Genomic DNA, 17,221 nt, shown 5'->3' with positions numbered 1-17,221 from the left:
GGGGGAAATCGTGGAAGAAGTGTGTCAAGGAGAGATGCACACTTAAAGATTAGAGATTAATTTAAAGTTGGAGATTAAGTGAATGCTATCCAAATCTATGGAGGTAATACTCTAAACCAAGTCTGCTATAGATGCAATTAAAATAGAAAGCCAAGGAGCCGCATGGAGCGCGGGCAGTTAAATCGCAGGGCGTTTGTGACAACAATCAATCGATGTTACATAAAGGAATTGCCCATTTCCAGGTCCGTGGGAGTTTGTAATTGTGCTTCTCTCATCAATTACCTCTCTGGACGTCCATCGCCACATCTGCAGATGGGGGGAAGTGCCCACCTTGTGGCAGGTGGGGTGCTTGGGGAATATGAAATGGCATTTGCCCTAATTATCTTTTTTTTTTTTTTTGACATTTGGGAGCAGAAGTGAGGAGGGGAATTCAGGAAATGAAAGAGAAATAAGGGGAACGGAGCTGCCTCCTTCCATGAGACTTCTCCTGCTGTCTGCTAAATTGCACATCTATCTCAGTGCTAACCCAATGAAAAATATTTACTGAGGCTTAATAGGACGTCCTGTCCAGTTGCCTGGTGATCAATTATTCCATCAATTATTAATTATGGAATAGCTGCTTTATTAGAACCGGGCTGAAACTGCGTTTGGGAGCTTTAACCAAAATTGCTTTTGTTTCGGATCTGCTGTGCTGAATGTGCCAGCGTCTGCTTTGCTTACATTTGCATTTCTTACCGTGCTACAAGGGGAAAAAAACAGAAACAAATAAGCATTGAGGACCCCACCATTCCCTGCCCCCAGCAGCCAAAATAACGAGCTGCAAAGCCAATAAACCCGTGCCTGTTTGCTGCCCCAGCTTCTTGGAAGAAGGATCTCATCCCACAGAGCTATCTCTTCTGAGAAGTGCAAATTAAAAGCCTCCATTAGCACAACTCCTCGTGGCCTCATTTTCTCTTTATTTTTTTGGGGAGGGGAGGGGGAATAAAACATATCTTCGGTGCTGAGCAGCCTCGGTGATGGAAAGTGTTAAAGTGAAACGGTTCCAAAGAGAGGACAGCAATACAATGGGAAGTTTCATTATAATAATGGGATAAAAAAAAATGAATTGCTTAATGCACGATAAACCTTTCAGGCACTTAATATTTCTGGGCACCGGAGCACAACCTTTTAATACATTCCTGCTGTAGAACAAGAGCTCAAGTAGGAGCAGAAAGCAAATGAACGTTTGATCCAGGGGGCTGCTGGAGTTGAGGGATCTCTCGGTGGCTGTGGCTTCTTTCTGCCCTGCTTCAGAACAAGCTGAGGTGGGGAGCCCCCAGGAAGGACAGAAGGAGCTCTGTGGTGTGAGCAGTGCGATGAGGAGCAGAGGCTTTGAGCTGGGAGATCATCTCTTGCTGGGTCTGTCCTGCTTTATTTTGGCACTAGATTTGCGCTGTGCTCTGGGGTTGGGCGCAGTGGATTATGCAGCTTGTATTTATTTTTATTTATTTTTATTTTCTCTTCCCCATCTTGGCCCCCCCAGCGTGGCATGGCGCTCGTTTGTCTCTGAAATGAAACATGGAAGCCTCATTAAATGCACGGAGGAGAAGGCTGCGGCGCTGAGCCCTCGCCGTGCCCGGCGTTTGTTTGCCTGCGGATAGCCAACATTTCCCTGCACTGGGAGCCACGGTGGCAACCTGCCCAGAGCCCTTACCTGCACCTGGCATAGGGTTAGGGCTGCTCTTGCTTTTGGATGAGAAATTGATGTGGGTAACCCTATATTTCTCAGTGTTTGTTCTCTGGAGGAGCAGAGGCTGCGGGTGCCAGGGCTGTGCTGCCCAGCAGTGCTGCGGCCATAGGGTGCCTTTCTGCTGCAGCACTTCTGCCCGTCTGGTCCGGAGTGGAGTGGTGAGGAGCACTGTCCTCGTTTGAAGCAGCTGATGGAGCGGGGATAAAACTGGAAGCGTCTCTTTGTGGCAGGAATCCTTCTGACATGGCAGCGTGTGAGTTCTGAGCTGTGCCTTGGATCGCATGAAGTCATCTCACACCCAGATAAGCAGGCTGCTAACGAGTGTGGCTTCCTAGGAGGGCATGAAGGAGGAAGGGGTTTGCTTGTCACAGTAGATACAAAGCGTGCTGTAATGAGAAGCTGTGCAGTGGCTGCCTTGGGTCCAGAGCGTTTCTTGTCTTTGAAATCTCAGCTACAGCCAGCTATGTATTTGTACGTTATAATGTCATCAGTTTCTCTTTCCCTGCTTGTAGATGGTTAAGAAACAAACCCAACCGTGTACCATCTGCATCTTGCCATCATCACCTGCCAGCAGAGCTGTAGCAAATATTTTGGAAATCCATTTCCTGACTCTGCTCATAGCAGCTGCCTCTTGGAAGGGGCCGTTGGGTTTCATTTCTGTGGGAGGGAAGGGAGCAAGTGAAGCTTAAAGGGGAAGGGACGAGGTGAGCGAGCTGCCTTCCTCTGGCTTGCTTTATGGACATGCTCCCTCATCTCACACCTGTCGGCTGTGGGGCAGAAATCTGTCTGTGCTTAAAGCAAACGTGCCAGCTGTGGTTTGGAAGTGAGGGGCTGCTGGCTCTGCAGGAAGGTATATGTGGCCTCAGTGCCTCTCTGTCCGTTGGACCTGACCCACATGCCTGGGGGCACGTTGCTGCAGGTTGTCTTGGTCATGTCACTGATGTCCCCTTGGGTCTTGGAGAAGCAAGGGTGGGCTGTTGGAGGGCAGGGGGAGGTTCTGCCTGTGCTTACTGAGCTTGTTCCCACCTCCTGGAGAAGGTTGGGAGGCTGTAGGGAGATGATGCAGAGCTGGGAGATGCCCATCTCCGTGCCAGCTCCCAGGAATGACACTCCAGTGGGAAGAAGCAGGAGGTGACCATTTGTACATTGCAGGGGCTGGGCAAATGAGTGGGAGTGCTGCTCCTTCCAGGCAAGGGTTACAGCCTGCGCCTGGGTGCTGCTGCAATAGCTGGAGGTGGTTCAGGCCTTAATTTCCATGCAGATGCATTAAGGAGCAGGCAGCAGCACTCTGAGCAGGATGCACTCCCACAGGGGGTTGGAAGCTGGGTTCTACTCCAGTGTTCCCTCCTAAGGAAGGTGGCTGTGTGCTCCGGGACTGCCCCTGGGGCTGCGCTTGGTGTTTGGGGGCACTGCTCTGTGGGGATGGCTGCTCGGCTGAGGTCATGGCTTTAAGCTGGCCTGGGAAATTGCTGCTTTGGGGTGACCTCCTGCATGGGGGAGCTGTGCACCTCCTGTGCGCTGCTGCAGGTGCTGGGGTGCTTGGAGGAACCCTGCTATGTGCATTTGACCCCATGTCTCACCATTCTTCTCCCTTCTGTGATGCTCGGAGATGTCAGTTCTTGCTCTGAGGACTCTCCCTTTGTTAGCAGAAAGATTGTTAGTGCTCTGATGGTGATGGAAGCTCCTTCCAGGCAGAGCCAAAGACTGCTCCATGGATGGGTTGCATGGGATGGGGCTGTCCCACCTCCCGGCAGCAGGGAGCCAAGATCAGGCCATGCCACCTACCTCAACTGCCACCCACTTCACTTTCTCCTTGAACAGGGCAGGTGTCAAACGCCCTTAATGAGGATAATAAATGAGTGGCAAGGCGGTGATTAGCCTGCTGTTCCTGGCAGAGCCTGTCACAGCTGGTGGCTGGGCAGCCCCCATGGCTCATCCAGCTCGTTTGCTTGCCTGGTGGTGATCCTGGGAGGCACCTGGAGCACTGAGCCCAAGGGGAAGCCTTGGGAATATGCTGCTGGTGGGATGCAGTGGGTTTGCAGTTCAGCAGCTGCCTGCTCCACGGTGCTGCAAACTCTTTGCATGGCAGCAGTGCGCCTGGTCATGGCAAATAGCCCTAAACCCACTTCATATGACAGGAGCAGCTCTTCCCTGTGAGGTCTGGAGGCGAGGAAGCATTGCCTCGCTGGGCTGCCATCGGGGAGGTGAGGGCATTTCTGCTTGTCGCTTCCGTGCAGGACTCACACCTACACCTCAGCTGCCTCCTCCCAGAGCATGTGGCTGCTGACAGACCCTGGGGTCGATTTATGGCTGCTCTGCTTCAGCCACTCGTTAGAGTAAACGAGTGCTTCTTGTACAGCGCGTGGCTCTGCAGTGCTGAGAGTGGCTGTGCTTCCAGAGGGAGTCGAGTTTGGAAAGTCCAGCCATCGAGGCTGGTAACTATTCCTATGGGATGATAGCAAAATGACTCTCTGCTCCCAGCTCAGTGAGAGATATTAATATTTCAATACCTCTAGGTTGTAATTTACTACAATTTAAGAAGATTGCACCTTGATGACTTCAAATACGTGCCTCTCAGAGTGAGCCAGGCAGTGTCCGGCTGTGTGCAGGGCTTTGTGCAGCTCTGGAACCAGCAGCCTGGTGCTGTGCTGCTTCACTGCACTTCCCCCGGCGAAACGCTTCCATTTGGGCTCCTCTGTAGCTGCCTCGTCTCCAGCTCGCGTGAATTAATGCCCTCGATATTTAGGTTAGGGTCAGCACATCTGACCAGATGTGAGCAGTGATTTCTGGTTTAAAAATATTGCGGCGCTATTTCTAAATTTTTAATCTCCCTCGGTGATTTGGAGACAGTTTTATGAAACATGGAATTAGAATGGTGCTCAATGCTAAATGGTAAAGGAGATTATCTGGATTTAACTCTATGCGTCTGTCACATAACTATTGCCAATCCCATAACTTCCATTTTCTATTAAAAATCCGTTTCCCCCTTTGACCTGAAAAAGCTTCATGGGTAATCTGAATTTCTGTTTACGAGGTATTTTTCCACTCTTTGCTCCCACCCTTCACCCTTCCAGCTCTAACCCTCACCAGACAGGAGGATGCTTCCCCGTAGGGTTGCGGCTGCACTCCCATTGCTGCTGAGCAGGGTGTAGGGTGGGTAACATCCTGCCCTGGTGCATGTCGCTGGTCGGGGTGCAGTGACAGTGCTGGATCTTGCTGGCTGCCAGTCCCTTTGGTTGCCCTGTGGTGCAGCTCTGTATATATGCAGCACCTGGGGACGGGTTGATGGTTGGAGGTCTTTTCCAACCTTCATGATTCTACAGCTGCAGTTGGCCTTGGTGTGAGACTGTAGGGCTCTGAGTAGGCAAAGGGAGAAACTTGGTCATTTTGTATGTTTTAGATGATGGTTCAGTGCAGAGCGAGGTGCGGGTGCTCTCACTGGGAGCACAGGAACCTGGGCAGGGTTTGAGGTGCTTTGGGCTTTCCTTTGTTGACCCGGCTGAGAATGAGTGGAGCATGATGTGGGCACAGATGTGGATCTTGGTGTATTTTCCCCCCTCTGTTCCTGTTCTTTCCTCCCCAGGTGAAGGAATTGGGGTCAGGAAGGTCCCCAACGGCTCGCTGGAGCCAGCAGCATGGCACGCTCTGTGCTGGCTCTGCAGCACCACGAGTGGTGCTCCCAGGCAGAGCTATTAATACACCGCCGAGGGCCGCTTGCTATATCTGTGTCCTTCTGCCCACGCAGAAAAGCGTGGCTAAAAAAAGAAAAACGGAACCGAGTGACTGGGGGCTGCTTCGTCCTTATTTGTAGGCAGCTTTGCTCACTGTGGTGGTAAAGGGGAGCTCGTGGTCCTGGAGTGGCAAGGGGGATGCTGGGTGGAGAGGTCTCCTTTGCTTTTCTGCAGTGATCACGGTGTCCTGGGCAGCTCTGGGCAGTGTGAGCTGTGCTTCGGTGCAAGCTCAGGGCCACCAGTGCATGCACAGCCCCCGTCACCAGGTAGTGGTGTATCTGTGCAGAGCCCACTGCACATCTGAGGCTGCACATCTGGCTGAGGAGCACCCATGCGTGGGGGCATCTGGTTGTGGTGAGATGCTCGTGGTTCCTGAGCTGTGCTTCCAGCCCCTGCCCTGATGTTCTCTCTGTGCTCTGTGGCTGGGTTCGGGGTGATCACGCTGCTGGGGAGCACTGCCATCCGCACTGACCCTCAGACTCTGCTTCCTCTGCAGCTCACACTGAAGATGTTGGAACCAGCCTCTACTTTGTGAACGACTCCATCCAGCAGGTCACCTTCTCCAGCACAGTGGGGGTGGTGATCCCCTGCCCGGCCGCAGGGTCACCCAGCGCCGTCCTTCGGTGGTATTTGGCCACAGGTGACGACATCTACGATGTGCCCCACATCCGGCATGTCCATGCCAATGGGACTTTGCAGCTCTACCCCTTCTCGCCATCAGCCTTCAATAGCTTTATCCACGACAACGACTACTTCTGCACGGCGGAGAACTCGGCTGGCAAAATCAGGAGCCCGAATATCCGTGTTAAAGCAGGTAGGATCTCCCTGGGGTTTGGGGCTTGGATGCGGTGATGGCTTTTCTCGGATCTCCTGGCCTGCCCACCTGGCGTGGGATGGTGACAGCACACTGCTGTGCTCGGAGGAATGCTGAGCATGGGCTGTGCTGCCCTGCTGCGAGGGCACCGATCGATGCTGCACAGCCGGAGAGCAGGGGTTGGATGAACGGGAGGCAGCTGCCAATATGTCTGTGAGCTGTGTCCTGCCTGAGCTCAGAGCAAGCTGTGCGATGCAAGTCCGCTGCTGGCACGGGGAGGGCTGCGCAGTGATGGGCAGGGGCATGGCGTGTGGTTTGGGTGCAGCAATGATGTGGCTGCATCCTTGCACCTCCCTTAAGCAGCGTAAACCGTCGTGTACAGGAGGACCTGGGACACATCCATCTGCAGCTCAGAGCCCCACCGTGTCCCACAGCCCCTCTCAGACTCTGTTCCCACTGGAGCATCCAACCTAAGCACGCCAAGGCTTATTAAGCAAAGAAAAAAGAAGGAATATGGCAAAGAGCTGCTTCCAAAAGCCGTTATGGTAAATTATTGACCAGGCTGAGGAGGGCTAATAGCCCAGGAATGGCTTCATTATGTAACCTATTAAAAGTGGGGCTAGCAGAGGGAACATGACAGAAGTGACTACAGGGTTTTTTTATTTTAATACCTTGTACTGCAGAGTAAATGGGTATTAACCCCCCTCCTGGAGTGAATTATTTACCAACATTAGCAGGTTACCTATAAACCACAGCTTAGTGGAGGAGGGACAGCAGCAGGTAGGGGTGCAGTAAACGTGGCTGTGCTGCATGGAGTTGACCCCTCCTTGTGCCAGGGCTCTGTGAGCTCCCTTGCTGCCCAAGGCCCACATCTGTCCTATTAGCAGGTGCAGTCGGTGGGCAGCATGCAGTGGGGCCACGAGCAGGGCCACCAGGATAGCCTCAGCAGTGGTAGCTCCAAGCACTTTGGCTCTGGAACACTTGAAATTGGTTGAAACCTTTGTGTCCCTTGGCTCTCTTGTGTTCTCTGCTTTGTGATGGCCATGTAGAATGAAAAGCCAATGACAGCTGTATAAAGAAAGCAAGTAAGACCCAATTAAAAATAGGAGAAATTGGGAAAACTCTCAAAATATTTAGCAAAACTAGCAGTGAGCACAGGGGGTAAATCTCTCTGGCCAATGGAAAACTCTAAACGTGCTGGTTTTGATTTTAAACTACCTTTGTGGGAACAAGCAGCTTGGCAGCAGCAGGGGCTGTGGGGCTGGGGTTGGGGTGCTGGGAGCAGAGCCCAGCTGGGTGCCCCCATGCTCTCTGCTGGCCTTCAAAGCCTGTGAATAAGCCCCTGCTCCATGTGATTAAGGAGACTTTGACTGATTAAGCTGCTGCAGTGCTGGTGTCCCTTTCTGTGCAGGTTTCTTCCCTTCACCCCATCAATAGGAGGGAGTTGGGGGGGCAGCAGTGCAGGTGGGACCTGTCCTTCAGCTGCTTACCTGTGGCTCTACCTCCCCTGCTACTGACCAGGTGAGGTGTCACCCAGAAGCACCCAGCAATGTACCCATTCTGCTCCTGATCTCTAGCAGCAGTACAGGGTGCCCTGACAGCCAGCAAAGTGTGGGGTTGGTTTTTTTTGGGGGGGGAGGAGATGGAGGATTAAAGCAAAACTAAAGTGGGTTTCCATCCAGTGCTGTCATGCCACCAACCATCTGCCCCCCTCTGCAGTTTTCAGGGAGCCGTACACCGTCCGGGTGGAGGACCAAAGGTCGATGCGTGGAAACGTGGCTGTCTTCAAGTGCCTCATCCCCTCCTCAGTGCAGGAATATGTTAGTGTTGTGTCCTGGGAGAAAGACACCGTTTCTATCATCCCAGGTAAGAGAGACAGCTGCTTGGGAAGCGCCGTGTTCCTTGGAATACCTGACTTGCTTGGTCGTGTTGGGCTGAGTCTTGTGGAGGATGGCTTTTGGTGCTGCCAAAGCCAAGGCTTTTAATGGGGATCCTGTGGCTTCACACCGGAGAGGCCCGGTGGTGTGAGCAGATGTGCTGTGTTGTTGTCTCTGGTGCTGTGGATGGTGATGCTCTGCACATTGCTGAGCTCGTGGCTCCTGTCCCGGTGTCTGCTGCCTGCCTGACCCATCTCACCCCCATGGCTGCGTGGCACCTCGCACTGGGCCAGCAGGAGGTGTCCCATGCTATCCCTATCCTGACCTACAGCTGGTTGGTTTCCCTGGTTTTTGAATGGCACAGAGTCAGTTTTCCAGGATGAAATGGCATTGTGCATCTCTTTCTTCTCCTGGCGCCTGGCAGCCACGTGGCCACCTTGGCAGGATGTGCCTCCACCAGTGTGACACAGGGGGACAGCAGCACCCAACCTTTTGTAGGGACCCTTGGGCAGTTCCCCATGGCTTTTGATACCCCATGAGAGCAGGAAAGCTCTGAAAGCAGGGCCCTGCCCCAGCAGGTCCCCTGGGTGGGATACAGCCTCCCAGGCTTGGTGTGGGCAAGCAGGAGATGCTGCTGGATATGTTGTGCTGGGTCCTGCCGGGCTGTCACAGGCTCAGGAGCAGCACAGGGCTGTGGCAGGTGCGGTGTGGGGCCACAGTGTCCCTGTGTGCCAGGGTGACCTCCTGGCTTCCTCCCTGGCTGTATTGATGGCTGTGCCGGCTGCCTGGCGCAGCGTGGGTGAGCTGGTAGTAAAGCAATCGATGCTTCTTTCCCCAGGGGATCCAGAAAGAATTAAAGGATTTTGCCCAAAGTGAGCGCTCAGTGCTTGATATTTGCTCACAGGTCAGTAAGTCCCGCTGCTCCCCCAGGGCCACATAGGCTGTGCTGTGCCCAGGGGCTGCCACCAGCGGGGGACAACCGAGGGGACATCCCAGTGCCAGCTGCTGACCGTGCATGGGAGGGGATTTGCTCTAATCCGCCTTGCGGGGCTGTTTCCTAAGGAGCTTAAGGAGCAGAGTGCTTCACCTGGAGGGGGACGAGCAGCCTTCCGGAGGGCTGTGGTGGCATCTCGGGGTGCAGCCCAGCTGCTGGCTCAGCGCTCCCCTATGGCTGGAATGGGGATTGACATTGGGAGGCAGCACTCCTTCCACTGCTGGGGCTTTGTAGGGTCTGTGAGGTGATATCTGGGAGCTGTGCTGGAGCATCAAGGGCACGTATCTCCACCGACCCCTGTGCCAATCCTGGTGCTGGCACCAAGCCCACGCTGGGCTGTGGAGCTGGGGCGAGGAGCCAGTTCCCTGCCGTGGTCAGGGCTCCAGCCCAGTGCCCCTCCTCCCCAGCACTGACCCACTTCTGACAGTCTCAGGATGAAATATTGCATGAGACTCCTCTCTCCGTGGTCTTCCCCGGGCAGGAGCTGGGAAGAATGCTGCTCACTGATGGGCAGCTGCTCTGTGTCTGCAGCAGCCTTGTGCCTGGAAAGGGAGATTTCTGTTTAGCAAACAGTCTTCTTGAATACAAACCTATGTAAGCATCTTTCTGTTGTTTCAGGAGGTTTTGCAGCATCATGGAAATGCCTTCAGCAGCAGCTGTTGCTCAGGAGGAGCACTGTTCCCTGATGGGCTGGCTGGTGCATAGTGGCTTCTGGTGCTGCTCTTCTCCTTTGGGTGCTCCCAGTGGTGCTGGAGACCCTGGGGATGGCAGGGTGCTCTGATGGACTTGTGCTGTGCAGTGGAGTTGCAGGAGCAGAGCCGTGTCTGTGCTCTGTGTGAGCAACAGCAGTGCATTGCCCACCCAAGCGCCCATGCACACACATGATCTCAGCCAGGCCTGCTCCCAAGCTCACTGCTGCAGTGGATTTTTTTTTTTTTTTTAAAATATGATGATTTAATTAGAGTGGAACAATTTTAACATTCTAAAGCAATAATTACCCTAAAGACAGAACATACAAATTGTGTTACAGTGCGGAGTCAACACAAGCAAGCGTGTTTTGCTGTTGGATTACAAATATAGTATCTGCCTGGAGCTGATTTCTTATTGCTCTTGCTAGAGCTGATGCTGGCTTTGCTGTTACCAAACCGTGGTCACCCCTTGAAATGGGGGGAGTAATTCCTGCTCATCTCCATCCTCTCCTGCTGCTGTGCCCTGTGCTCTCTGTGCTCCTTTAGTGCTGCTCCCAGCGGTGCAGTGCTGCTTTCTGAGCGCTCTGCCTGACTTCTCTCCTCCAGTTCCTCCACGTGTGCCTTCTCAGGCGCTCCTACTGCGTTAATTTTGGGTGAGATCTTGAAACAATGGTGGAGCAGTGCCTCGTGTCTGTGTCGCGCTGCTGCAGGAGGGACTTTGGTGCTGACTCGCGTGGTTTGGTTCACTTGGCAACGCTGTAACTTACCCTGAAATCAAAGATAAATTCTTTATGGAAGGTTATCCTGCACATAAATCATCATTAGTGCGGCTCATTTTTGTTTAATGCCTACCTAACGGTGCCGTAGTCTAAAAATGTGTGTTTAGTGAAGTCAAGGGTTGCAGAGAAATTATAGGGTTTTCAAAAAGCCATTTGCTTTGCTGGTGCTCGCGTCCAAATCAATCTTGCTGTTCGTTCTCAGCCTGGTAGCACACGTGCAGCAGCACTCTCAGTGTTCTGGCGTGGAACGTGGGCTCGTGCTTATTCAGAATAAAGCAGCAGCGCTCGCGGATCTGGGGGCTGCGTGCAAGATTTGCGCTTCACACCGAGGCTGTGATTTCAAACTCTGTTGCTATTGATGAATCTTGATGTATCCTTGGGGGTGGGGTGGGAGGAGGACCGGGGAGGATGCAGCTGAGCAGCGTGCTTCCGCGTGCCTCTCCCTTCCCTGGAGGGAAACGGGGAGAAGCCGCTGCCCTGAGCGGAGCGAATGGCTCTATTAAAGCGCCGGGTAACGCGAGGTCTGGCAGCACACGGGTTGGATTTGTCAGAGGAACTGTTGCATCCGTGACCGGAGCTGCCTCGGCGTCACCGTGCTCTAGTTGTTGTGACACAGAAATGGAAATGTGCGGCGCTGGCACGTCCTCACTGCAGGTGCTGCCTGGTGGGAAGGGATTTCAGCAGGGCTGGGCGTGCGCCTGTCCTGGGGGGCTGTGCGGTGATGCTGGCAGTGAGCTGAAGATGTTGGAGTGGGTTGGTGAGGAGCAGTCAGCCCTTCTGCAGCAGAGCTCCCTGCTGTGCTTGGTGACTTTTCCAAAACCTCGCTTCCAAACGAGGCACGTGTGTATGTTGGGTGGCCATGAAGTCCTTCTTCTGGAAGCCAACACGTGGAGTTCCGTGCCAGAACCACGGAAATAAATGATGTCTTCTGCAAAGTTTGAATGGTTTCTGTAAACATTTTTGTTTGGAATGTAGGAAGCATCTTTGAGGTCTTTTTCAATCCAGGTCGTTCTATGATTCTATGGAGCACCTACGCTGATCTGGTGGTGCTGGCTCAGATATGAGCTTAAAATTAAGTATCCTTTGCCATGCTGTGGCCAAGTCTATGGATGGGATTCTTGAGCTCGTCTCAGAGACCCTTCAGTGATGTAGAGAATGAAATAGTAACAGCTTTCTGGTGATTAAATACATCCATCTGCCCCAAAGATGTATGCTCTGTTCTGCTATACCTGGCAGCATCTGCTACACACTGCATTTCTCTCTAAAATATTGGAGTGCAGCTATGCACAAATCCCACTTTACTCTGTCTCCAAGCACAGTGAGCCCAGAGGCACAGCGTGGGGCTGCCAGCAGTTCAGCCCAATGGTGTGCATGGGTGTGATGCTCTGCGTGCTGTGGGATGGGGCAGCCAATCCCAGAGGCATGGCTACAGGCTAGGGGAGTGAGGCGTTGACCTTTGGCCAATGGACTTGTTCTGAGGGGTATCAAGCTCCTTGGAGAAAAGCTGGGATAGAATTGACGTGGTGAGTTGAAAGGCAGTCCTTGTCTGTGTGCTTATCCTCAGTGGGATGGTTTGGGGGCCGGAGGTACATTGCTGAGGATGGTCACCACATGTTGGAAAAGACCTCCCAAACCTCTCCCTGGTGTGGAATAGACCCTTGGCAGAGGGGTTTCATGCGGTGTGCTGCTTCTGTTTGAACACACAGTAGCTCAGGCTGTTTCAGGGCCTGCAGTGGCAATGTGTAGGCATGCTGGGACCTGAGGGCACTCTGGAGTCACCCCAACTTTATGGGATGCCCACGCTGGAGGGGAAGGGATGGAGGCTGCTGCCCCACCTGCCCCTGCAGTGGGCACGGAGTGGGGCTGGCACCATCTCACGGGCAGCAGGAAGCCAGGCTGTGACCAGTGGGCATGAGGTGCCCTTTTCACTTGAATTTCATAGCACTGTGGAGCAGCCTGATGTGATTCAGCTGAGCGTGGTCCTGCCCTTCCCTGGCTGGGGGTGCTGCGGAACCTTTTCCTCTGTCGGTCCCAAGATCTCCCAAAGTGTCCCGGTGTCCCCCCGCCCCTCGCACCCTCTCTGGCTGCGACATGTGCCCAGACCTGTTACAGAGGGAAGGAGCTCCAGGCGTTATTCTCACCAAGTGGGGTGAGATTCTGTCTGAAATCATTTCATCCTTCCCCAGAGACTTGGCGTGAATTTTATCTAATCGCCATGGCAACAGATAAAAAAAGGTGTGAGCACATCTCCTTTTGCTGTGATAATTCAGATTTATATATTCAGATCAGATTGGAGTTAGAGATTTTAAAAGGAGCAGATGCAGCAGAAGGTGTGACTGCAAATAATGTGGCGAGAACGTTTGATGCTCCTGCCCTTTAAGAGGGGAGAGCGCTTTCCTGCAGGATTTTTTTTTTTTTTTTCTGGAATATAATTATTCCATCAAATCCACTTTAACAAGGACTCATTATAGCCCTGATAATGCAGAGTCACGTTGGAGACGATCTCACACACATGCACGCACACAAGAAGACTAAAACAAGTCAATAAGATGCATGTGAATAGAGAGGGGTGAGCACCTATTGCCTCCAGCTGTGCCCGTGCTGCGGTGGGCACTGGTGGCAGTGGTGTGGTTGCAGCGTGCCCATCCCTGCAGCCGTGTCCTCCTCTGCCGTGAGCCCCAGTTTTGCAGAGCGAGTTTGGCTGCCAACCTCACCTCCTGTGCAGCAGATCTCAGCTGCTGATGTTGCAGTGAGAATTGCCTGGAACTGCGTGAGCTCAGCCCATTCTGCAGGAAAGCTCTGTGCCGCTTTGGCCGCACTGTTGGAGCACTTCTCTTCTGCAGAAACTCCATCTGAGGTCAGAGTGAGGAGGTCCCTGGCTGCTGTGGGTATAGAGCAGAGGGCTGCCTGTGGAGGGAAGGTGCTGTTGGTTCAGCATGTGGCATCCCAACCCTCTGCGCCAGCCCTGTGTGACGTCCTTGCTCTCTCCAAGCACTGTGGGGTGGTGGAGCACGAGCCAAGTGCAGCACAGTGATGTCTGTGGGTTAAAATAGAAGTGTCCGTGTTGGAGCTGCCATCTCTGCACACCTGTGCTTGTAAATCTGCTACTGCTCGAGGAGCTGTGGTGCTCAGGGAATGGATGAACAGCGCACGGAGGCTGGGATGGATGGCTGTACATCTCTGTCTGACACTTCGCTGCTGTGCTCCAGCCCCACATCTGCCTCCAGCACTGACTTCTCAGGGCTCAGGCTGAGCTTCCAGGTGTGGAAGGCTCTGCTGGTACGAAGATGCCCGAGGATCCCTCGAAGCCCAGTCGGGTCAGGCACAGAGCCTGGGAAGCAGCTGGGAATGCAGGGTGAGGACGGGTGAGCTCCACCTTACTGGGATTGCCTGAGCACTTGGTGCTGGTGCTGTTCTTGGCATGGGGGATGGGATGAGAGATGCGGAGTGGGGAGAGGAGCAGGAAATGAATGGAGGAATGTGTTCTGCTGGTGGCAGCAGGGCATGCTGCATGGATGCGAGTCCCAGGGTGGCTCTGAACAGGTTTAGTTCCAGTTGTGCCCTGAATTGCAGATTGTGATTTTGCAGAAGATTTCCAAGAAGCCGAGGGGAGAAGCAAAGCCCTCTGCAGTGCTGTGGGAGAGAGGAGTGTGCTGTCTGCCACTCAAAAGGCGTTTGCCAAATTGTAATGCTTCTGTGCGTTTTGGAGGCACTGCTGCTGAAGCAGAGTTGCAATCCTTTGGGGTCTGGAGCTCTACAGTGCACTGAGTCACCTCAGGACAAGACTGTGGAACCCTTTTGGGTTGGAATCTGCTGCCATCTCCCTGAACGTGCTCAGGCCAGCTTTGGGGAAGGGTGAAGGGGTTTGCTGCACCAGCTGTTTGTTGGCATGGTCAGAGCTCTGCTCTGCCTCAATATTTTCCCTTTTAATTGTTATCTAATGGAATGAGGATGGTGTTGGTTGTGCCCTGTGACCCTGAGGTCTCCAGAGGAGCTGCACCTCCTAGGGCAGCATGCCTACAATTGCTGCAGCACTGCAATCGTGGTGTTCAAACCATGCAGGTCAGAGCTCTTCTCAAACCTTGTTCTTGCAAGCTTCAGCCATTGGGGCTGTGTTGGACTGGAGAGAAGAGAACCCACGGCTGCGTGCTGCTGAGCTCATCCCTGCCCTGTGCCACCACTGCTGACACAGCCACTGGGGTGACTGACACGTGTGGTGACGAGGATGCGACCACGTCGGGGTACAGGAGCCTCTTGCTGCCCCTGGGAGCTGCAGGGCTGCTGCTGGGGGTGTGCTGCTTCCTCCTCCTTCTCCTCCTCCTCCTCCTCCTCCTCCCTGCGCATCCACAGATGCAGAAACAATCGCGGTCATTATTCCTACCATGGTGACAGTGACAGTGGCAGAGATGCCAGCTTCCTCACACAGACGGCTTTATTTCATCTCCTCTGTTTTTCAAAGCCTCTTTCATTTTGTATGAGGAGACAGATGTGAAGGGCTGCGGGCTGATAAATTCTGCTGTCTTATGAAAAGAGAGGGTGGGTTTGTGCTGTGGGTGCTCCTCTCCCTCCCACCCCAGCCCCCTTCCAGCAGCGTTTTGCTGCAGAGGATGCTCCCTCCTGCTGATGTGGGAGGCAGGGATTTGGTGGACAGGTGATGACAAAGACCTCTAAGATCATCAAGTCTGACCTTCAACCCACCCCCACCACGCCCAGTGAACCACATCCTTCAGTGCCACATCTCCACGTTCTTGGACAGTGACCTGCCTCTCTCCCTGAAACTCATTGCAGCGCCTGGCCCTGGTACCCTCAGAGAGTCCCAGGCTGCAAATTTGCTAGCAAGGAGCTGACCTCAGTAAGGGCCAAGCCTTTCTGTGGCATTGCAACCTCCATCTCCTCTTCAAAGCGTGCCAGGATCGCGGTGATGCTGGCACTGCCCGCGGCCCTCGCGCCTGCTCCGGTGACGCTCCTTCCAGTTTAAAAATAAATTGCTCCATCTTTAATTGCGGTTTAAATAACTGCTTCATTTTTATTTAAATCTGGCTCTGTAAGGCTCGGAGAACAATTAGGAGAAAATACAGGGCATTGCTCTGGTGCATATGTTCAAGCATATAATTAATATATATTTTTTTATTATTATACTGATGTTTGCCGAATCTGGAAAAAGATCTCATTGTTCCTCCTGATGCAGTCACGCACAAGAGCTGTGTGTGCACCAGGTACTTTGGGCCTCCATTGCAGCAGCTGTGCACCCAAGGTGGGCTCCTCAGCCCTCCCGTGGGTGCTGGGATGGATGCACAAAACCGTGGAGCAGTTTGCAGCCCATGGCACGTTGTTCGTGGTGTGAGCAGGGCGTGCTGCTTCCATCCCAGCCCATCACTGGTGCTCTTCCAAAGGCTTTTGGTAGCCCCTGCTGCCAGGTGCTGCTATTGCACCTCCGCCTGTGGGGAGAGCTTGTGCTTTTTGGCGAGGAATGGTACGGAAAGGCCAATAAATGACTTGAGGGTGTTGGGTGAAACCTCCGCGAGGCTCTAAGTGACCCTCTCACAGCGAGCTGGAGTATAAATCTCATTCAGAGTCGATAGGCATTAGGTTCCTACGTGCCCGACACAGCTAAAATGCCGCTCGTTGGAGGGCTGCGGAGGGACCGTATGTGGTCTGGCAGCTCGGAGCCGATCACTCAGAGGTGCTGTACGTGGTGACAGAGCCGCTCGCAGTAAACAAGCTGCTGCCCCTTTGGATTGGTGACAGTTTTTTAACCATTTATTAAAACGGCGATGAGCTCTTCTTGGAAATGGAATCTTAATAGCGAGCGTGGCAGAGATTTTTCACAGATGGCAGCACTGCCAAGAGCAGGCATTCAAGAAAACATTCATCAAAAACATTCATTTCTTTCAAAAAGAAATTGACGTTTATAGCGTAGACAAATTTGGGACTCATTTGATTTGCCTTTCAGTTCCTGAATTTTTAGAGGTCACATTTTTCTGCACCTTTGAGGGCTGGAAACTGCTGTTATTTTTAACCAAGAACTGAGATTTCTGCCTAAGCATCTGGTACCCAGCAGTGGGGCTGGGGTGGTAGTGAGGGGCTCACTGTGTTCCACTTCTGCACCCCCTGATCCTTGGGAGGGGGCAATTCATCTGCAGCTCATCTCCATTCCATCTGAAAGCTGCACCACGTTGGGTTTTGGCCTTATGTTTTCTCTTGAGCAATACTTCTGATTTCTGTGGTGTTGAATATTTGTTTCCAGTATTTCCATTGCCTGTTGTGTGTCTTCCACTGGTAGCAGCTCTGAAGATATAAGCTGCTGTGGTCAAGCTGCGCCTGCAGGTTGTAGAATCATAGAACAGCTGATGGGGCAGCAAAAATCAGCAACAACTGCAGGTGGGGCCTTCCAGGGGCAGAACAGAGGGGCACAAACCCCTCCATCTCCTCCCCCTGCTGCCACCCCTCTGTTGCTGCAGCCCAGGGGACTGTTGGCCTTCTTGTTGGCAAGAGCAGCACCTGGCCTTGTTAAATCTCGTCAGTGCCCACTTTCTGAGCCCATCCAGGTCCCTCTGCATGGTGCCCCTTCCTGCTCTTGTGTCCACTGCACCACTCAGCTCGGTGTC

General features: G+C 53.2%; 1 protein-coding gene across 2 annotated transcripts in view; it reads left to right on the top strand.

The window, feature by feature from the left end:
* DSCAML1 (DS cell adhesion molecule like 1) overlaps positions 1-17,221 on the top strand; it is a 78,894-nt gene that overhangs the window by 571 nt on the left and 61,102 nt on the right. For both annotated transcript variants that reach the window (XM_010723738.3, XM_031556897.1), the window contains exons 2-3: positions 5,957-6,274; positions 7,994-8,140. In XM_010723738.3, coding sequence (XP_010722040.1) covers positions 5,957-6,274; positions 7,994-8,140 — 465 coding nt within the window. The remainder of the gene's footprint in view (positions 1-5,956; positions 6,275-7,993; positions 8,141-17,221) is intronic.

This window comes from Meleagris gallopavo, chromosome 26 (assembly GCF_000146605.3).
Source record: "Meleagris gallopavo isolate NT-WF06-2002-E0010 breed Aviagen turkey brand Nicholas breeding stock chromosome 26, Turkey_5.1, whole genome shotgun sequence".
In the NCBI taxonomy this organism is placed as follows: domain Eukaryota; kingdom Metazoa; phylum Chordata; class Aves; order Galliformes; family Phasianidae; genus Meleagris; species Meleagris gallopavo.
Note: the sequence above shows the minus strand (reverse complement) of the source record. Positions and strands in the feature narration are given on the sequence as shown.